This window comes from Glossina fuscipes, unplaced genomic scaffold (genome assembly GCF_014805625.2).
Source record: "Glossina fuscipes isolate IAEA_lab_2018 unplaced genomic scaffold, Yale_Gfus_2 0, whole genome shotgun sequence".
Lineage (NCBI taxonomy): Eukaryota > Metazoa > Arthropoda > Insecta > Diptera > Glossinidae > Glossina > Glossina fuscipes.
In genome coordinates, this window is record NW_023998414.1 from 31,155,120 (window position 1) to 31,177,718 (window position 22,599).

At 33.4% G+C, this 22,599-nt stretch overlaps 1 protein-coding gene across 1 annotated transcript; it reads left to right on the plus strand.

Moving 5' to 3' along the window:
- The first annotated feature begins 2,161 nt into the window (after nt 1–2,161).
- LOC119644044 (dynein intermediate chain CFAP94, axonemal) lies at nt 2,162–21,993 on the plus strand. Its single transcript, XM_038043604.1, has 15 exons — nt 2,162–2,233; nt 3,463–3,551; nt 5,339–5,777; nt 5,845–6,002; nt 7,042–7,128; nt 7,199–7,398; nt 7,466–7,813; nt 7,868–8,024; nt 8,088–9,033; nt 10,847–11,050; nt 11,096–11,454; nt 17,123–17,244; nt 18,822–18,897; nt 21,291–21,666; nt 21,754–21,993. The coding sequence occupies exons 1-15, from the start codon at nt 2,162–2,164 to the stop codon at nt 21,991–21,993; spliced, it is 3,873 nt and encodes a 1,290-aa protein (XP_037899532.1).
- Nucleotides 21,994–22,599: the final 606 nt, after the last annotated feature.

The window sequence follows — 22,599 nt, forward strand, 5'->3', positions numbered from 1 at the left end:
AAAAAAAAAACTTGAATAGTTTGCATTTACAAAATAAAATATCAAAAGAATGTAAAACACAAATGCCAACATATATAATCTTCGGAGGACAAAGGAGAACGAGAGAGGGCATAATTGCAAAACTCGTGAAATCTCAAGCATGTTTTGTGCTCGGCAAGCTGGCATGTTTGCCGTTTATACATATGTCTCGATATGTGTGTGTCTATATGTCTAGGATTAGTTCGTCACCTTAACACTGGTAGCAAACTACCCTTGCATATGGTATTAAAAGATTATCATTTTAAATTGCAGGTGCGTTCTCATTTTACAAAGGGGAACATCTCGTCCGATTCGTTTTGGGTTTGCCATGACAAACTGAAATAAAGTCTATGAAAATGAATGTTAAAACTTGTCTCTGGGCGAATGTTGGACATTCTTTTAACTTTATATTCAATCATATAAGCATATATATATATATATATATATATATATATATATATGTATATGTACATATGAATATGTATTATTTTTAACATAAAAGAATTCAAACAAAAATTTCACGCTATATGTATACATATATATACGTATATGCATATAAATATATTGTACATGCTTTTATTGTGTATAGCTTAAGGAGAATTCCACTCGACCTGTGTAAGACTTTTAAGATAAAAAGGAAATAACGCATATACACACGCAATTAAATCAAAAAAAAAAAAAAATGTATTATAAATACAAGGAGATCAAAAATTATATTGAAATTTTTTGATGCCCATCAGGCGTGTATGTAACAAGAGTAGGAAAACCTTTTCACCAAGTAATAATATCGTATACGCCACTTTTCATTGACTATTATAATCAATATCGTGATGTATTCGTTTTAAACTATCTTTTCCTGTTTAGTGCTATCACGAATGTCTTTGCACATTTTGTCTGCACTCAAGGTCATCACGAAAAATATGTATCAATTTCAGTTTAGCCATGTGAGCACTTGCTATTGTAAGCAGTGGCAACTTTTCCATGGAGAACTTTATTTAGGACTTTAGAAGAATTGCACATTAATAATAATAATAAATAAGAAAATTTGTCAATGATATAATTCATAAAATGTGGAATGGAATTTATGGAATGTGGAAGTTAGATTTATCTAATTTGGGTCTTCCGATCGATAGATCTGCGACAATAGAAAACAAAAATAAATGAACTTAAGAACTAATTCTCGCTTGCAATGCCAAAAAAAGAGCCCTTATAGATATGAGTTTAATACTTTGAGCGAAGCAATTACTAAGACTACAATTTCAATACGGGTGTGAGAGAGTTCCGAAACCTTCACAATAATAGGCAAAATGTTTCAATGTACAATCCATCATAGATATCGAATAAACAGTCAGTGCAAGCGTGTCTTATGGCTTTTTGCTTAGCCAGTGCGACAGAAATTCAACCGCAATCGATAAAAATAGTCTACAGTTTGTTAGGTGTAGTTTTGAAATAATACGTGCCACTGATTCAGCGTAAGTATAACATATAGGGGTTTTGTTCTATCATTTTCATAACAGATATGTAATTTTTTATGAAAAACTTTTTTGATTTTTTAGAAAACCTAGTGTACAAACATGCGAAGGATGGATGGTGTACTTATTTTGTCATAGTGTTTGCAACATCCAAGACCAGGGGCCTTAAAATGTATGCATAGTTGTTGTAGGCGCCACTTCCTGAATGAATCTAACCGCCGGTCCGTTTGCCTGTGTCGGTATGTCCTTGTGAATGTGTGCAGTGTTAACACTCTTCCAAAAACTGAAATATCGGCTGGAAAATTGGCAGAAATACTGAAAGCTCTTGTATGCAAGTTGATATTGATCAAAGGACTTGTCCTCTGTATAGCGCGTCTGTTTCCCTAAGCGATAATTTTGGTGGTTCTTGTTCATTACTCGTAAATTATGGGGGACAATAGGCAGAAATTTCCCGAATCTATTTCATGGATGACCTTACTAATCATGTTTAAAAAGCAGAAAAAATCCGAAAGTTATTAGTGAGCGAATTTTCAATCATTTATTTTTTACTTTTTTGACATTTTCTACTCAATAGCCAGCCATAAGGTGAATAAGACACGGTCTTGAAAATCGTTCTGAATATTTTTCATTATCATTCTGCCGTAGGCTAAAATTTGTATAGATATGACAGAATGGATGATGGTAATGGGTTTATAAGATGCGGGCTTGCTTGTCACATGACAGTTTGTGAACTAATGGGACAAGTAAAAAAACTAAGAGAAACCAAGACCCACCGTTAAATACCCTACATCACTTAGGTTAATACAGTTAATCATTTAAAAACTTTTTAAAATGAGGCGTTATATGCGAATTGATTGACAAAGTGATCCCATCCGAACCATTCACAATAGCGTTTGGCTTTGTGCCGAAACACGTCAATAGTTAAAAAATTGTCGCCTATGGATTGAAGACAAGAAAACGAGGCCGACAGACGGAGAGACATACTGAAATCGATTTAGAAAGTGATTCTAGCTCGATTGGTGCAGGAGAAAATGGGCCTATCTCAAATCCTTTTAATTATTTCATATCCCATGTGATGCAAGATATGATGAAGGAATTCCAACACTTTCAAATATGAGATCATTTAATTGTTGGATAAAATTTATAGGTAAGTTTGTACGTTGATAAAATCATATTTAGAGGATACTAGCAACGGATACGACCTCTACGGAGGTAGATTGACTAAAAATTTCGCACTAAGAGCGTACTTCGCAGGATACCTGCCTGAAGACTTTAATATATCCCAAAAGTTTAGCTGTCTGTTATGAAAACCAAATTATTTCTGTAAGAGAAGGAAATTGACCAGAGGAAATAATACTGATGACAAGTCTATTCAATTGAAAGGATTGAAGGATAAAAATAAATTACAAAAAAATGATATTCCTCAATAACGAGCCTTTTTATTAAATTAAGATGATACATAAGGCGTTAAAAGTTTTGCTTTTTGGATTTGGAAAACGAAGAAGAAAGGCAAAACAAAAATCGTATGAAGAGGTTCGCAACTAATCATGTGCGGCTATAAAGGATATTTGGCTAACAACGCAAAGTTCAAATTTTATCTATCAGTTTATTTCAAATATCTTTTATTTATTTATTTTTTTTTTGTTTTATTAACCGCTCTCTACTTTATTACTTCCTCCCTCATTTTACTCTCTTAGTGGGTGCACATAAAACCAAAGATATTCCTTTATTTTTCCTTCTTTTTTTTTTTTTTGTAGTTAATAGCAACTTAAAGTTGGATCAATAAACAACAGAAATCGCAGTCGAAATCTTCGCTCTCTATAAAAGGATATAAAAATTAATTATTTAAAAAAATGGTAAAATATATGGACTACGTTTATTCATTTATTTATTTATTTATTTTGTTAACAAACAATTTTGTTTACTAATAAAAAAAAAAAAATAAAAATTTGTTTTCAACTCAACGGTGCAGCCACCAAAGAAGAAGTTAACTAAGAAAGAAAAGGCTCGTTTAGAGGCCGAACAGGCTGAATTATTGCGCATAGAAATGGAACGAGAAAAGTAAGTTAATAAATAAGAAAGAGAAGCAGTCCACGTTGAACTTAATTAAACTAAAATTGAAACCATATGTTTTATCCAAACTTTAGCCCATCATATTCCAAGTGATTTTGTTAGCGTCGCGATACCACATCATCATATAAATGAATTATAAACTTATCTTATTACCGCAAATAATACTCCAAGCAATGCTATGCCCAGCATTATGTGCTACATAATGTGGCGTGTGAATAATTCGGATACAATAAGAAAACAGTTGTGTAGAAAGAATTTCATCTCCCTGCTTACTAATGTTGTGCTGCAATTATTTTTATCATTTAGCGAGCATGATTATTGCAGGATTGATTGCAATTAAGTTCCAATTTTCGTACTTGATTATTCCATTGGCGGAGATTAGAGACGAATACTTTGTCTCAGATATGTAGCCATATTCTGAGTAAAATCATAGAGAGATTACAAGGCACAAGTTATTTTTTTGTGATTTTATATGTGATTTTTTTGTAAAGGATAGGCTTCTCATAACTGATCAATCCAGCGGTATACGAGAAAATTGCTACAAAATTCCAAAAACCATGGGACGAATAGATATGGTTTTGTTCTATGACTATTGATCGTTCATAGCGCTAGAATACAACGCATAGAGAAGGACTTTGATACCATTTGCCAGAAATGCAATGACAAAACAATAATTATGATTATGCTAGACATGCAATTCAAACAAAAGAAATCATTGCTTACGTCTATCTGTCCGTCCGCCATTGTCTTGGCTGTCGTTTTTTTTTTAAAGTTTCATTATACCACCAATAATAAGTCTTCAACGTAATTTATATATTTTTGATGGATACCTGAAGATCAAGTTTATGAATGGGGGCAGTCCTGCTCTCTCTCTCTCTATCTCTCTCTCTCTCTCTGATGATGATGATGAAAGATGAAGTTTGTAGCCTTTAGTGGATGTTAATTAAAAACTGATTATAAATATTTGCAAGCATCGTCGAAAATCGTTGAAATTAATTATTAAGAAGTCTCACATCAGACACAATCAGTCCGATAGTCTGGAGGAAAGATAGTCTGGACGAAAGTTTTAAATTTTTCATCCATTCGAGAGAAAGAAGAAACTTTAAAAAACAATTATCAAAGCTTTTGATTATTAAATATTCCACCAGAACTTTGCATTCTACGAAGAAGCAGATGTGAATTTAAATGTTAAACAGTTTAAAATTTTTAAATTTAAAGCTGCAAAGGTAATCGTTAAAAATGTTATGTTATCTGCGCTATATTTGTAATGTAAATTAACCACAAATAGGTATCAGAATTCGTAAACTGCATAAGACCTTTTTGACTTGCATCCACTTCATTATAGCTGAGGTAAAACGTGATCGTAAACATATTGAACGGATAAGGAATTACTGTATTTTTAGTTTTACGAATGGTTTCTTAAAATTATTTGTACTCTTACCCAGTTATGTTAACTAAGCATGTGAACGCGTGTCCAACTGATAAGCGGTCTGTTCACTTACTTCTTCCGTGCATAATTTTGCTCTGAATATAGAGCAAAAGGAACTATTGCTACAGTTGATGTAGAAAGGACATTAAGCAGCCATAGAGAGACACAAAACATAGATATGTCTTTCTATGGAAACAATTCCATCACATAACAACATCACACAAATCTTTTGAACTAATGAAAATCAAAAATTTGTATTTGAAAATTTTTATATTTTCAAAAAAAAAAAAAAATTACTCAACTAAATGCACAATTGTATTATATATTATTCTTGTATTGCTTTCAGATTGAAAAAGGTGGAAGAGGCTCGTCATAAGCGGAAAGTTGAACGTGAACAAGCTAAACGGCGCCTGCAATTGGAAATACAGGAAAATAGGGAAAGACGGACACAGCTTAAGGAAAGTATTGCATTTTTTGAGCAAATTCAACAAACAATCGATGCCATTAGATCGGTGGACAATGAACAAAACGATTGGGAGAAGTATATGCGTTGCAATGGATTACCGAACACAAATTGTCCCGGTGACTTGCGTAAGTACATACATCAATGGCAAAGTGATATTGAAAAAAGAAAGCGTGAAGCACGTAATTGGCTCTTGCGGACCGACGAAAGATCCCTATTAACCCAAGACATTGGCGCTGCAGACTTGACTAAAGCCACGCTCCGGAAACAGCAAGGAAATGCAGGCGATATTTATGCCGCCAGAACCAAAGAAGTATTAGGGGTACGTATATTTATAATTGAAAGGATATAACAAAGTTATCAAATTATATTTAATTACGTTTAACTAGATTTTAAAGGAACTTGATGACTCTCTAAAGGATAAAAAGAAACCCTCTTACATTTATAATGATTTGGAGAAATTGAAAACTGAAATACGGGTATTCCTTAAAGATTACTTAGATGATTTCACCTACAAGATTATGTCGCATATAGAACGTGATATGGAGTAAGTCTATCTTAGTTTTTTCTTTTTGCCCGCCACAGGAAAACTGAATTCGATTTAGGAAATATTTGTAAATTTTACGTTTACACATTTGTGGATTGTATGAACAATGGAACTCACATAAGGTTAAATGCTTATCAGTTAATTCAAATCCAAATCGACGCCGCAACTTGATTGTGTCTGAAAACAAATTATGCTTGGAACTCTCCAAATTAACTTTACGCAGCTTTGGTTCAATAATCAATTAAGCTAATGCATGAGTTTGCTGCTTATACCCTACAGCACTTATGGCACAAGGGTATATTAAGTGTGAGCGGATGTGTCCTTCTGTCTGTGTTGTTTTTTTTTTTTTGTGTTCAATTCGTGATTCACGTCACAATTTTGGAAACATTTTGATAAAATATGACATACCGACATGTTTCAGCACAAGAACGAGCGCTATTGCGACTGTTTCGGATCGCATATAAGACCTTATTTTGAAAGATCGTTACATAGGTAAAGCGACATACGATTTTTACAGTTGGCGCATAGCCCACTAAACTTTTGTTACTTGTTTTTGTTTGAAGCTTTGCTTAGCACGTTAAACTTGATCTTTTAGGTGGAAGCAAAAATGCCACGATCAAGTTCGAAAGAGAAATTTTTGCGGGAATTCGGAGGATCATATATAAATGCAATAGTGCTTAAAGTTTGTATGTCTAACTGTATGTTTGTTTGTATGTCACTTATATTTCGGTATGATTCCAAATATTATATGTATATATGACGTTATTAATATCTTTTATATATTTGTTCACGACAGATATCCATTTTGATTTTATTTTAATATCAATAATACCTACATAGATACATATGATATATATATATATATATATATATATATATGTATGTAACAAAAATATATAAGATCATAACAATAATTTGTTGAAGGCACGCAAGCGACTTCCCTTAATTGCGAAGTCAGCTCACAGATGGTTATAAAAAAAAAAAGTCGATGCTAATCTAACATTCATTATATTTTTTGTTTCTTTTCTTTTCTTTCAAGACTTGATCGCCTGGCAGTGTCCAAACATGTTTATACATCAGAGGTTTTTAAAAATTTCCTTTGGACCTTTTCCAAAGATGCTCAAATGTTAGCAGGCCTTTTATTTTCATAAGAAGACTTGAACTAATCATAATTTCTTTTTAACACATACCTCTAGTTCGTTGAATTCAAAGTCACGCATAGGTGATCAAAATCAACACAATGAAATTGATTTTCCAATAATGGAAATGCAATTATCTTTGCCTCCAACGGTGTCACTCTACGATTCAGCTCTGAGAGGATTATGGTTAAACTATGATCATCTTAGCGATTATTGTCCAAGTTTTACTCTAAAGAAACCAAGGCCTGATAACATAAGTAAATAAATGCAATAAAATTTATTATGCAGTGTTTTACTTTATTTTCGACAATAATATCCATCCAGATATATTAACTCAAACCAAAAGAGAATGGCGCAAACGTAAAGAGATTTTGCAAGAAATGTTAGCCGAATTTGATAAAGAAGTGCCTCTCTCCGAATTGGAGCAATATGAAGTAGAAAAAAATATATTAGAAAAAGAGAAACGCAAAGATGTTGACAAATTGTATTTGGAATACGAAGATGAAATAAATAAGCTTCGAAGAAGAGCAATAGGTCCAGAAGCCTACAATCTACTCGATACCGATGTGAATTTAAGAAAGTATCGTATTATTGGTGGCGTATATTGTCTCGATTATTTAGAGACACCACGACAGGATAAACAATTAAATGCACGTTCATTTATAAGGATAAGTAAGTAATGAAGAGAAATGCAATCGATTTTAATTGAAATGGAATGCGTTTTAGTTGTAACACCTAATAAACTGAGTCATAAGATTTATTATCAAACCTATAAGCCACCACCCGCACCTCAACCCGGTGTAAGGCGCCTTCCCGAAGAAATTGAAACTGAAATGCGTATGATTGAGAAAGCCTTAGATAAGTTAGCTTTAGTTACCGTACAGTGCGTTATTTGGAGAATAAAAAGTTTTCATCCATTTAAAAACGAACTTTTTCCCATTTTCAGATTACCCGAAAGTGTTATTTGGTTTGAACCGCCAATTGTCTGTCGCTGGGAGACGCGTTTGGAAACTTTAGAATCTGATTTAACAGAGGGCATTAAAAAGGCAACCTCTCACACTTCAAGCGGCAGCCAAGACGGGTGCACACCTCTATCATCGACTACCACAAATCCTAGTCCTTTGAAAAGTCTCTCACCTCGTTTGCCGACCTCTAAGTTACATAAACGAAGCTCGCAAAAATCTTCACGATTGCCTACGAAAGAAGTTAGGGATTTCGACTTACACAACATACCCGAAAATATTGATATGTTAAGTTTATTGCATGACTTTGTTATACCAAGACTACCATCAGGTTTCACAATACGCTTAGACAAGAGAGTTAAAGGACAAGAGCATAAACAAAAATATATTTTTAAGCGTAAAAAACTGAAAAAAGCTAAACTACCACCGAGACTATTGTTTCTAGCAAGACTTGACGAAACCAACAATGCAACGTTTTTGCCATCAGTAGACAATAAGACAATGGTCGATGATATAACCGTCAGTCAGCAACAATTGCATATAACACGTATAACAAAGAATTTTCTTGATTTAGATGAGCCTCGAGAGTTTTTTGTTCAACCACATATCAGAAAAGTATTAAAAATACAACAACAAACACTGTCATTGTCATTACCAACAACATCACAACGGCAATTGCTGCCCGAGGTATCAACAAGGAAAGCACGAGATCAAGCAAATAAATTGCTTTCAAATACAATGGATTTGAGGAAAGAGCCTTTAAACAAGCTGACTAAGTTCAATAATGGCGGATTACAATGCGATGATAGCATAACTGGTCTTATGGGCAATGGTAACAAAGGACATGAACAAAACGATTCAAGACATTCGGTATTACCAAGACAAGATGCAGGATTAGCCAAAGAGTATATGTTCTCGCAGTTGATTGAGGTAAAAAGGAAAAACAATTTAAATACGAGAGCTGTACGATAAGTCTTCCTATTGAAATAATGGGTAGAAAAACTCGACTTTTTTGACCCGGATAATACATACAATTCTCGGAAACTTTAAACCTTCGATTACCATGAATAGCCTAATCTGAAACATTTGTTATTAAGCTCTGGCTGCATTTGACTAAAGTTAGGCCGTGTTACCTATTAAGGAAAATCGATAATTTATTCGCGACACGAGCATCACAGTTCTTCGCCTTATTACTTCAAACTAATTTTTTAACCTGTTTGAATACGAACAATATATATATATATATATATATATATATTTGCCAAAATCTTGTCAAGCATAATAAGAAAGCTCGAATCTGTCAATATTCAGACAAACAAGAAATCTTTTTCCCGTTTATAACGAGTCTTTCATATTTCTAGGCGTATATTGGGAATATAGCTGTGAGTCGACTAATATATATATTTTTATTATTCTGAATGATTCAACTTAATTTGACATCAATTTGAAGAAAGCGAAGAATGTGATGGATCGGTGGAGTTATATCGCAACTTAGTCCTGCAAAAGTTTTTTTTAATTATATTAAATTACTAACGAAGTGGACAAGGAAATGATCTTTGAGATCATTTTTTGCCACAGTGCCACAGTGATCTAAATATGAAGTTATAGTTGCCATTATCAAATATTATATATATTCAGTGTCCCACTTCATTTCAACAATTTCTACTTGTTACAGTCTTTAACTTCTCCATTGACATCTCACATAGATCTCTAGTTATTAACAAGTATAAGTATAGCAAGGGCTATTGACCTTCAGCTGAAAAAGGGAATCGCGATGAGTCAGACACGATTAGATGGAGTTAAAGTTCTGCTCTGACCAAAAATATATAATTTTATGTAACAGAAAAATGTTTTTTTTTTTTTTTTTTTTTTCATCTAGAAATAATATTTTATATTAGGACAATCAAAACGTTACATTCGGACGGTCATACGTTGGAACGGACAAACGCACGGGATATTGTAAAGCTACCTAGTTTGGTAGCAATTAGAGGGAGGGGATACAACAAACAGTCCACAGACGGTTACATCCAAGAAGTACACGCGCACAAACCCTCACCGAGACGGACGGAAAATCGAAACTTTCTTACCGGACAGGCTGATGTTATGCCGTGGGCTATTCTTCACCCTGTCCTTACTATCGTTTCCTTCGGACAAACATCATGTGTGAAAGAATGCGAATTCAATCCTTTAAATTTGCTTTTCTATACTTTTTTGCACCGATCTTGTGATAGTTCCGCCTTCTTGGACCGTAACATTTTAAAACTAAACTTTTACAGAACGCATTACAATAAAAAAAAAAATGATGATATGAGAAATGTCTTTGTTCATCTCAACTATGTACATGTATACATTTATATAGCACTAGTACAATTTCCCTTATATATTGATCTTTTCTTTTTTTGTTTGGTTTTTTTAAATGATGGAATCAATCTTAAAAGGGAAAAATCTTTTTACGAACTCTTCGAGAAATGCAATAGATATATCAGTTTTATAAAAACATGGAAAGTGAAGCATGCAGTGTTCTTGTATGAATTTTGAAATTAAATAGCATTCTATAAATTATTTTCCTTTTTCTTTTTCTCTTTTATAATAAGCAAAAAACAAAAAACAAAAACAAGAAAAAAAAAAAAAACGATATAACCAACATTTCTTACGCTCCATTTCAAATTTTCTTTTACTTTTTCCTGAACAATGCAATGAATAAATGTGAATATATTTAATGTGAAAATATAAAATACACAAGGACTTGGATCGTTTATGTGAATTGCAAATGCCGCTACAAGGGGAATTGTTGCAAGAAATTTCAGCAAATCTAATGGAAAATAATTTTCGTTGTTTGCACGACGCGAACGAAGTTGAAGAGAAAATTGAAAATAACGGTAAACGTACTGAACCAACAACTATGGTAGAGGCATTAAAATCCGAACAAGACTTTGAATTGACGGATGTCATGCCGCCGCCGCAGCAGCAGCAGCAGCAGCAACAGCAATAGCAGCTGGAGCAGCAACAGCAACAGCCATCACCAACATTTGCCCATTATTCAAATATAGCTTTAATACGTGAGACAGACCTAAGCGAGGGTAACAATACATATGAAAGGGAAAACGAACAAAAAGAGAATGTGTTAGAATATGCTGATAGTAGTAGTACAGATGATGACGAAGACGATTACGACGGCGAGGAATGGTACTATAATGCCCTAGTAGATAACGAAGCCAAAGCAGAGGAAGAAAATTTTACACAACGCAGCTTAGAAGGTGTTGCTGAAGGCAGTGGGCCAGCAAGTGTTTATGATTATTTAAGCAAACACAGTCAAAGCGATAGTGATAGTACAAGCGCTACTATAGACGGGTAAGTCATAATAATAAAAGCAACAAGACACAAATTCATTCTCTGCATACCGAAGCAGACAGGTAAATTGACAAACTGTCAATTACACTCAAAGGAAGAAAGAAAAATTGTCTAAGTAGGAGAAATTTGAAGAAGAAATTGTGTGAGTAAAAAAAAATGTCCTTCCCTTAATGCACAGACGGACGCATTTATATGCAAAACATAGGTGTTGCCTTGTTGAGATTTTATTTCCATAAATTGTTGTTGCTCTTGTCAAAGAATTCGAGGGTTGTCTTGCCTACATATAAACACTCGTATATATACAGAAAGACCAAAAAAAAAAAAAAAAAACATTCTCTAACTGAAAACCTATGTTAAGTTGTTTTTGCAAAGGAACAAAACGTGAAGTGATTTTTGATTTCATTTTTACTTGTTTTATGATTTTTGTTGCTTTTTTATCTTCTTCTTTTTTTGCCTTTTCTCTTCCCAACTACATGACTCTTACATTTCGAGCAAACAACACTTAACAATTGATGTCAATTGATTTTATTTCTTTAAATTTTTCTTTTGTTTTCCCTTCTCATAACCATCATATTTCAATCATACTACGCTTGGTTTATAATTTCTTTCGTAACACTCGTATCCCCAGTTGAAAAGTCAGTTCAATCGGTCAGAGAATCATATCAAAATAGATTGAAATTTTAAAAGTTATATAGGTTCTCTTGCAGAGCTCTTGCTTGATTCTAAACTTTCGCTTAATAGTATGTATTCGTTAAGTCCGCAATTCATCGAATCCTGATCCTGACATCTAAATATAAATTTTTATGCGGCTTGCCTCACTAACTTATATGATATATTTGATTGTAAGCTAAACCAAATATCCAATCGCCGACATACATATATCTTAGCCCGTGCACTGCAACCTATTATATTACACGATTTTATACAGTTTGACAAAATCCTCTAAATAAGTGGAGAAACCAAAAAATGCATATATATCTGCTGCGATCTGTACACATATATATATTATATACATAATCTGGTATACACGCTGTGCTTAGCACAGTAAGTACACAATATTATAGCGACTTTTAAGCGAATATTTGCAAACAATTGTAAATTTCTGCGGCTTGTCGGTCCTTTCCCAAATATTGTTGACGTGTAAAATTTGAGCTGCAGAATTAATAGATAACCGCATGTTGCACATTTCCATTTCAACTTTTGCTTTTGACAGCTTGAACATAAAAATGTTGTATACATGAAGTTCCTCGATAAAAATACATACAAATTAATCACAATTTAAAAACTATAGGTGCTTGCATGTATTTTGATCATTGTTTTACTTTCAAAAAGCCATTTATGGAGAAATATTGGTATCATAACCATTCCTGTGTTTTACCTTTCTGGTGACATGGTGATACAATGTCGAAACAACGACATTGGTTTGGCAGAGATCCAATCGACTAATTTTTTCACTTTTTCCCCATTTCGAAATCGCATGCCAGCCAAGCCATGCAGCGGCAAAGTGTGTTCACATGAAAGGGAATGACTTTGTCGTCTGTTAACCGCTATTGCTTATCTTCTTTGCAACAATACATCGTTCAATTGGTTCAATTGACGTCGGTAGATATTTGCAGTAACAGTTTCATTTAGCAGCTCGTCATATATATACTGCACCTTACTTGTAATCCCACCACATGCATAGTAAAACTTTGTAGTTTGTCGCTCTTCTCCTCTCCACGTCTAGAAACAATTAATTGATCCACTGCTAAGTTGGAATGTGCGATTCTCTCTCTTCCGATTCATTGTCTTTGAATTCTTTATTTTTTTTGTCCTCCAGGCAGATCTTTGTCATTGATATATATTAAAATCAGCACTTTTAATCCGTTAAAACCAAAACTGAGGCGCTTGTAAAAGTATTTCATGGGCTTCATCGGCACATTTCTTCAAATCAAATAACAAAGGTAATGAACGTCGAAAATGTAATTTTCAGCATTGAATGATTAGACTCTGTATACGTTGAATAACTCAATAATATTAACTGGGAAATTGTTATTTCGTATAGACGAAAATCGCATTGGTCGAGTTGAACCATAATTCGCATTTTCATCGACTGATGTCAATGATGTCAAAATACATGCAAGCACCTAATTAAATCTAAAAGAGCTAAAGGAAAATTGAATATGTAAATGTTCCTTTCGTTTATTTAATTAAGAACGATGCGAAACGATTTGCGAAATTTTTAATCGCGAAAGCTGAAAGATTGAATTCTAATCTCATAAAATATTCTTCTTTCCGGGAAGAAAGATCGGTTAAAAAAACGGGGATTTAATTTGCCTATACGAAGAAATAAAATGTCTTAATACTGATCATTAGAGGGATTATATTATGCATTCTTATTAGAGAAAAGATTACCTAACTTGCACCGGCGAAAAGCATTAAACATTTCTCTATTGAGCTATTCAAGTCTGAATTGAGAAAACACGTTCTTTATTAAGAGAATACTTAACTTAAATAACATTTAAGGAAAGATGTATATATAATAGTATGAGTAATGAAAATATTTTATTTTTTATATAAATCGTTCTTGCACGTGTGACACTATTTGTTTCCTTTTTAGTACACGGAACGATAACAACTGACCGCGCTTTCAATTGCCTTCTGCTCAGCGTAAAGTGCTAACAATATACTGTCAATGACAATCAGGCTTACTATATAAAATAGTAAACAAGAAGCATTTCGACACGGAGACCGACATGAAACGTACAAATTGCCGCGAACCTATAAAACAAATAGAAGCAGCATTAAATGGGGCAACTACTTCTTTACGTGACGTTTCAATTGCAAAAACGAATGCGCCTGTAGCGAAGGGCGGTAAACATTAGAAACTTTGATTATATTCACGTTGCAGTGAGTACAGCAACGACTGATGAATTATAATTAAAATCGGAGAATGCCAGAAGATTGGATGAAATAAACGAAAAATTAAGTGAAACAATTAGTGAAGAAGAAAACAAAATTCGTAACGACACAGGCATGCAGTAACGGTAATGGCTAGTGAAATGATTGCTATTAAATTAATTCAAACAAGTGAAACACTATAGGGGGTCATGGTCTACCATCAATCACCCTACATCCCCGTACATGTATTCCAGTGGTCAGGAAAGTGTTCCGATTCGAATCATTTGCATGAGAATTTGATGGTTGAACACAAGAAAACAAAACGGACCGAAGGCCAGACAAGAAAGTAATTGTAAATTGATCGATAAAATAAAAGGAGGGTTTTTCTCAAGTACTGCTGGGTTTTGTACGCATCCGCACAAACTTAACGCATTATGTACGAGAAAAAAAATATGTGCCAGCTTAAGATAAATCTTCGTTTGATATGAAATCAAAAATGACAAAAACTCTTTTAGTGACAAGATTCATTCTCTGACCGCAATCCTTCCTACTATGAAATGTGATATAACTTGAAAGAAAAAAATTAACTTGTTCCTAACTTTAATCAATAATTCAATCAACTAACGACGCTTATAGTGATAGTAACTTTCGCCACTTCGTCGCAAGGGCCCGATGGAAAAGAAAAAGCTAACGTCAAATTTCATCTCATGTTTGACAAAATTTGATGAAACAGATAAAAGCTATTAACGCTAATTATAAGCGATTTGGCAATGGTGCTTATACTTTGGAAGACAACCCAAATCCAAGTTAAAAAAAAAAAAAAACAAAAATATCAAATATTCGGCCGAGAAAGTACATGAAATGGTTGCCTCTACGAACCGAATTTCCCTTTGAGATAGAAAGCATAGAAATTGGATACATGCATGTGACAAAATTTTGACTAAAAATTTAGACAAAAGCAAAGTCAAGACTTGAGTCATTTCTCATGACTTAAATGCGAAAGTAAGGAATTCCTCTTGTCGGGCGTAGGCAGGATTTTACTGAAGCAGCTAAACAGAACTACCGATGGAATTTGTTACTTCAAACATTTTACGCAAACTAAAGCAATGCAGTGCTGTGCAGATTACCGAAGTTTGCCGAAATTGAAAATAATTTTAGTAATCACGTCAGAAAATAATTCCGTTTTCTTTTTATAAGGTTTTGTTTAACTTACCGATTATGGTAACTTTCATAAGCATTTCGAATGCTTTCGTGCAAACGTTCAATTATGCTGAAATTTTGCACACATCTTTTCCCCCGATCGCAATGCAATGTAGTAGAGTCGAATTTTCTGCATTTTCGAAATGGCGGCCTAAAAATGCCCCTGCTATATGACGAAAACCACGATATGTTGAATTATCTTTTTCTTAGCGATTCTCTGAATGTTTCTATCGAATTAAAGGATATTTGCAGAGAGAGCAAATGTTGTGAACTTCGAGAGTCGAGTATGAATTTTAATCGTTATAGAAAAACTTTTAGATAAACTTGTATTTAACCGTTTGAGTACCAAGCAGCGCGATCGCGCTGCTCAGATATCATGTCGAGAAATACCAGACAGTTTTGGAAAAACACTGTCGAAGAATCCCAAGCAGCGCAATTGCCCTGTTAAGGCACCGTCAGTTGTCGACAATGCTCGAAATGTGCTCGGGTTTTCTCGACATAAAATCTAAACAGCGCGATCGCGCTGCTTGGGATTTTTCGACAGTATTTTTTCAAAACCGTCTCGTACTCAAACCGTTAAGTGAGCTAAATGGCGCAACATAAATGTACATTTTGTCGCCATATAAAAGCTTATGGTTGATAAGAACGCCTATATATAGTGGTGTTGAGTCAAGTTTTGTCATAAATCACTCTTATGAACTTAAGGTGTTTTTGCATACCGAATTGATGTGAAAAAATTTGTATCGGAAGGGTCAATTTTTTGAACTCCATTCCATCTGGACCCCTCTTACGAAAAGTAAACTTTTGCACGCCAAAATGATCTAACTTTTAGTACTTCATACTGAAAATCGGTTCATAATAATAATTTTAATAGAAATTAATTTGTACGAAATTTGATCTACATAGGTCTAATTTAGGTATCCGCCTTTTCAAAGAAAACCGTTCGCTATGCTGCGAAACGCATTCAATCATATGGTTAAAGAAACTAATTTTCAATATTTCATACGGAAAATAGCTATGTGACATCAAACTTAGCTTTAACGAATTTGGACCACTTAAGTCTAAGCCCAGTACTACTATTATAATGAAGAGTATGCCCTTACGTGGCAAAATTATCCGATTTTTAAAATTTTATGATCCACATTAATCCATAATAGTAATTCGAATCATGTATTGTCCGTGTATTGCATCGAGGCCACTTTACATGTACAGTATGACCGTAGATGGACACAAAATTGGACTTTTGTAATTTTTTCGCAAAGATAAATAAACAATTGAATTAGGTGAAGTGGTGTACAGCCTTGTTCGACTATAATGTTTATTTATCCTTTGTTTTTCTTATGTCTTGTAAATTCACTTTACCGAAAAATGAGCGCACATTTTCCCACGGATTGATGCCTGTACACTTTCGTTTTCTTGTGCACTCTTCGAAAGAAAATGCAATTTATAGTACGCCCTTTAACATATAAATTGCAAAAAATATGACGTTTTTTATAAACGAGATGTAATTGCATTAAACTCTTGTGATACTATATATGCATATATTTTACGTTGTTTTCTTATTTGTCTTGTTTAACGTGTATTGCAGCAAAAAATTCAAATTAACGAGTCCGGCCACCTTCACTCATGGCAAATGGAGTATACGTGATGTACATGATACAAAATTCAATGAGGACAAACTGTCAATACAATTTCGTACTGGACGTCTAGGTGAGTTCGATTATATGAGATTTTTCTCTTTTTTTCTCTTTTTTCTTTTTTGTTTTTTTTTCTTAATTCGTCAAAGCGGAGAGTAAAGGCTTCTCATCTTATTTTTTTCTTTTCTTTTCGTTCCATAAATTTATCTCTGAAGGGTTAGAAATAGACATCAAAGACATTTGAAAAGCATGTATTCTTAATCAAAAGTGACGCCTTGAACTAATTTACATTTATTAAATTTTTCAATTCAGTTCAGTCAAAATGGCCGAATTGAATTTGAAATTGGATCTTAAGACATAGCGGTAAAAGTTCAAATTAATCCCGATGAGAAAACCTAATTGTTTTATATATTTTTAGTTATCAATGATCTGAAATTTGAATAAAACATTTATAAAGACGGCGCCTTGTAAAAGTTGGTCCTCTTAAATAAAACCGAAACTGAACTGATATTTATGTAAGGTGTAAAAAAAATCTATTGTGCTCAGTAGTGCCCGTAGAGCCCCAGCCCTCATGAATCCCATCACTTTCTTGGGTTCAGAACGCCATACGATGATCGGCGTTACAAAGTGTTTGCCAAGCACTTGGCATCTGATCCTGCGCCTGATGGGGGCGCATTCGCACAGTAAAAGAGTTGTGACCCGTGTAGAGGCCACTTATAAGACATATATCGCTCATTGGTAGTTCCAATAGCTTTTGTGCTATGCCAGAGGATTTAAAGAACTGCTTTAGCTTTCCATTGTCCTACACTGTGCTTCACATGGCTTCAAATTTTTCTTTCAATATATTTTCCGGACTTTACCATTATTTGTGGAATACAATATGTACTTTTACTTATTACGAAAACAATAAACCCACGATTACGTTTCGTATATGTAAGATGGAGCTTATATTTGGTTAAATGATTTCGTCAGTAAGGATTATTGTCTCTTACGTGTAAAGAGGACACATCCGATGTTCCTAAGAGATGTTTACTTGCACAAGAGAAATTTTTATTTTGGGTTTATGTTTGAACATGAAAATGACATTGCAGTTGTTCCCCATGGAGAACGTTACAGAAACATGATATATATATATATATATATGTATATGTATATATGTATAAGAATATCATACTAATGAAGAAAGATTGAAAACAAAACTCGCATTGTCGGATGGAAAGCATATAAATTTTTTCGTTATATATTTACTATAGAAACTACGTATATAGATATATATATAACTATAAACCATATACCTATACACGTAATGCAGATAAGCGTGATTTTGCTTTGGGCGAACGATACCCTTTTCAAGCTAAACAAAATAATTAAGAATAAATAACTTTGGTATCTTCGGTATATTTCTCAAAAGTAAAAAAAAAAAATTCCCTTTACACAAATTGACACCCAAACCCTACCTTGCATGAAAAATTAAGGTAATTGACTTGTTGTTGTTGTTGTTGTTGTTGTTTACATTCATCTAGCATCTTTTATATTTTATCGGAACGAGTTAATCTCAAATCAATTTAAAATCGAATAAAGCTCTCTTCGCAAATTCAAATCCCTATAACATGTTATGCTATATAATTATGTTGAACTTTTATTATCTAGGAACGTTCGGTTTTGCCTTAAATCGTTACAGCAATATGCCATATCAGACATGGGAATTGAAACCGGATTTCAAAAAGTAAGTAATTTAACAATTATGGCTAGATTGAAATGGGAATTGTTGTTTGTGGTTTATGATGTTGTTATTGTTTTTCTTATGGCTGTCGTTTTCACTGTTTTTCTCAAATGAGTGCATGTAGGGCAAAGTTGTTTAAATTAATGAGCTTTTACGCTGGTTTGTGTGCTTATGTAAATAGAAATGTATTGTGCAGTAGTTGATGGTGGTAAATTGTCAAAACTGTCTGTTCGATTGTTCACACACCCAGCACACTGCTTGTTATTATATAAACTATATATATATATATATATCTAACTGAAATGTGTCTGCACTCAATTGCTTATGTAATAACAATTAGTCAAATAACATATGTAAAGACCACACGTAAATGAATACAATAAAAAAAAAAATAAAAAAAAAATACAAGCATATACTTGCACTTAGATGTGGCAAGCAAACGAATGTCTGAAATTGTTTAGTACAAATTGAATGACGGTATATGACAAAAGCTCAACGATAGTCGCGTAATTAGTTAATTTTTTGGAGAAATCTATTAATTTCTCTATCCACCATCGAACGATGAGAGAAAACTCATTTCGTGAAAACGTTTGCAGCCTCCAGAACAAAGTCTTACATTACGATTTTATAAAATATATACGTATGCTTGATCAATTTGAATCCATGATTTAAGCATGTCCGTCTGCCTGTCTATACAACTATCTGTACGCCTATGCCAATGGTGGGGCAGATACTGGAAAAAGCCTCTATTATGTGGTCTCCTTCGTAAAGGATTTATATCGATGCTATACCATGCGTAGAATTTCGAATGAAATCCGATAGTCTCTTTGCCACCTATATGAAAATAGATTGCTACCATTAGCACTTGCCTCACTTGAGGGATATCCTTCCCAGCTAAGCTGATATATGGCGGTATTGACTTTGCTCAATCATTTCATTTTCATAAAGCTTGACATAATTATGAGCTTATTAACCCGCATTGAGTTCTCTTTAAATAAAGCTAGGTCCGCGCTTAGTGCCATTAAAAGGTGATCCACAAAATTTAAAGATCGTCATATTACAAAAAAGCTATACATGTACTTAGTTAGACCAATACTTGAGTATGCCTCTATTGTATGGTCGATCTCCTTCCTATAGATAGATAGATCTGGTCTCCTTCCTATAGATAGATAGATGTAACTAAATAGATTCAATTGAATCCGTTTAAAAGCAATTCTTGTGGTTTGCCCTCAGGAATTTGGTTTGGGGCCCCCTTGTCTCTCTTCCTTCTTATCCTTACCGTCACTTGAGAATCTTATATTTATTCTTGGTGTTTCCTTCCTAATTAAGTTAATTAATGGTACTATCGATTCGTTCGCATCATTTCCCCAATCTCCTTCCTCTTCTCTAGGCAACTTATTTCCGTTAAGCCGAGTAAATGTAAATATAATTATGGGCCGTTTAATCAGAGTTTAGAGTTGTTTGCAGAAACCTAAATCATGTCTATCACATAATCTCAGTATCGGACTTTTTAAAGTTTATCAAAACAACTTTGCTTAATAGGCGTGATTTGCCTATGTCGTGTTTAAATTAATTTGCCATAAGATTTACTTCTAAGGGTCAACTGAATTCGGCTGTTAATTTATTTCAGTTTTGAGTTTCATGCGTAAGTAAACAAATAAATAAATAAATGAATAATTCTCCTCAATATGCACAATCTGCTGATATCGTATTTGAATGAAATTAACGAATAGGTTTAGAATACTTTTCGTTTTGCAAACTAAAGGAACTATGGCTAGTATCGGTCGCCAAGTGGCTAATGGAAAGCTTTGCCCTAACAGTTTAGTAGAAGAGTTTTATAAGATTTTCATATATATTGTTTGCACTATGTTCGCATGTGTTTATGTAAGTTAGCTGAACACGCTACATCAGCTATTTTTTTTTTTTACCTTAAATTAATTTGTATTTCACATAGATCTTTATGTACTACGCAGATATTATAAGTTTTGCTTTGAAAATTCTACATACGTTTTTATGCGATCATTGGTCGAAGTGTTTGTAATCAAGTTGAAATTATTGGAAATTCTTGCCTGCATGTTAGTATTGATACGCCGAAAATAGAACATAAATTGAGAACACATTTGTTGTAAAAGTAAAAATAAATTGGATTTTCTTGCTCATTACTCATAGGCCATAACAAATGTAATGAGAATAATTTTTAGGGATTATTATATGGATGATCCTATAATACTTGTAAAAAAATAGAAAACATCACCTATACGTACTCAATATCATAAATTATCAAAATTTCATTTCCTTCGAGTAATGCGCCTTAAAGGCGTACATACAAAAGATTCGGTAATAGCTGAATGCATTTTGTTTTTTGTTTTTTTTTTTTTTCATTTTTTTGATTTCAGTTTTGATACCATACTGTTCAGTTTTACTGCGTCACTAGTGAGCGTGGATATGACGATTACAGAGGACGGTTATAGCGTTAACAATTTTCAAGGTGGCTCAACTGAAAGTATTAGCGAAATGGTGGGGAAAACATTACCATTGGACGTAATAAAGCAAATTTTAATACAATCCGGTGTTGATATATTTCCTGAGGAGGACACATTCTGCTATACGGAAGGATCATGCGAAAAGAATTACATAATGGAGATGCATTTATATGCGTGTATGTCAACATTAGCATTATCACATAATTTCAGTTGGTCGCGTTGGAATCTCTTGGCCGGCAGTCGTACAGCTGTCTTGTTAATGCGTGAACTAATCGAGGGCAAAAAGATGGTAAATCGATGGGAATGATTAGAAATAAACAATTAATTTACTTATTATTATTATTATTATTATTATTTCATATGGTTTCGAGAAAAGCCAAATCATTCAACTCTCCTGGTGACGCCTTTGAAAACGGCAATCATTGATTGCACTGAAGTATCAGCGAGTTTTAATTCATTGGGCATACCTGGCATGGAATATTATGCTGATTTATATCAATTAGCTAAAGTGCATGCTCATCCATCCAGTTGGGAAAAACAACACCGAATGAATCCTGTCTTACGCGATAATGTAACGACGCTATTAATGGCTATAAGGCCTTTAAGTTTTTGTTGAAATTTTTTTCTCTTTTATAAAAGTTTTTCATTTCATAAAAGGCAAGCAACCCAAAGTAAATATTTTCATATGAAAAACTTTTAAAGATTTGTTTCTTTAAAAAAACATGTTCAAGTTTTACTAAAATACAAGAAAAAAAAAAAAACTTTAGCCTAAAGCACAAAGAAGAGCCTTTTTGAAGCAAAAAAAAAAAAAATAAAAAAAAAAAATAAAAAATAGTTGGTTGTGTGTGTAAACAAGCGAATATAATTAATTTATGCTGTAAACAGATTAATCTCACACTCGGGAATAATGTCAAACTCGCACACATACCTTATAACATCTGTAAATGAAGAGCAATTGTGTGATAATAAAGATAATGAAGCGTAAATAGCAATCCAGATGTAGGCAGTAGGCAGTACTGAAGGTGAAATGCATTTCAACGAAAAAGAAAATGATAATTAAGTTGAAAAGAGCTTCCATTCACTCATTCTCTCTCGTAAATTTCTGCAAATATCGAATTTAAACATCACGCCATAGACTGCCGTAATGTATTACATTGTCCTGAGTGTAAAATTTTTCAATTTATTGTTTAGATTAATCAGTAATTAAATGCAATCAATGCAT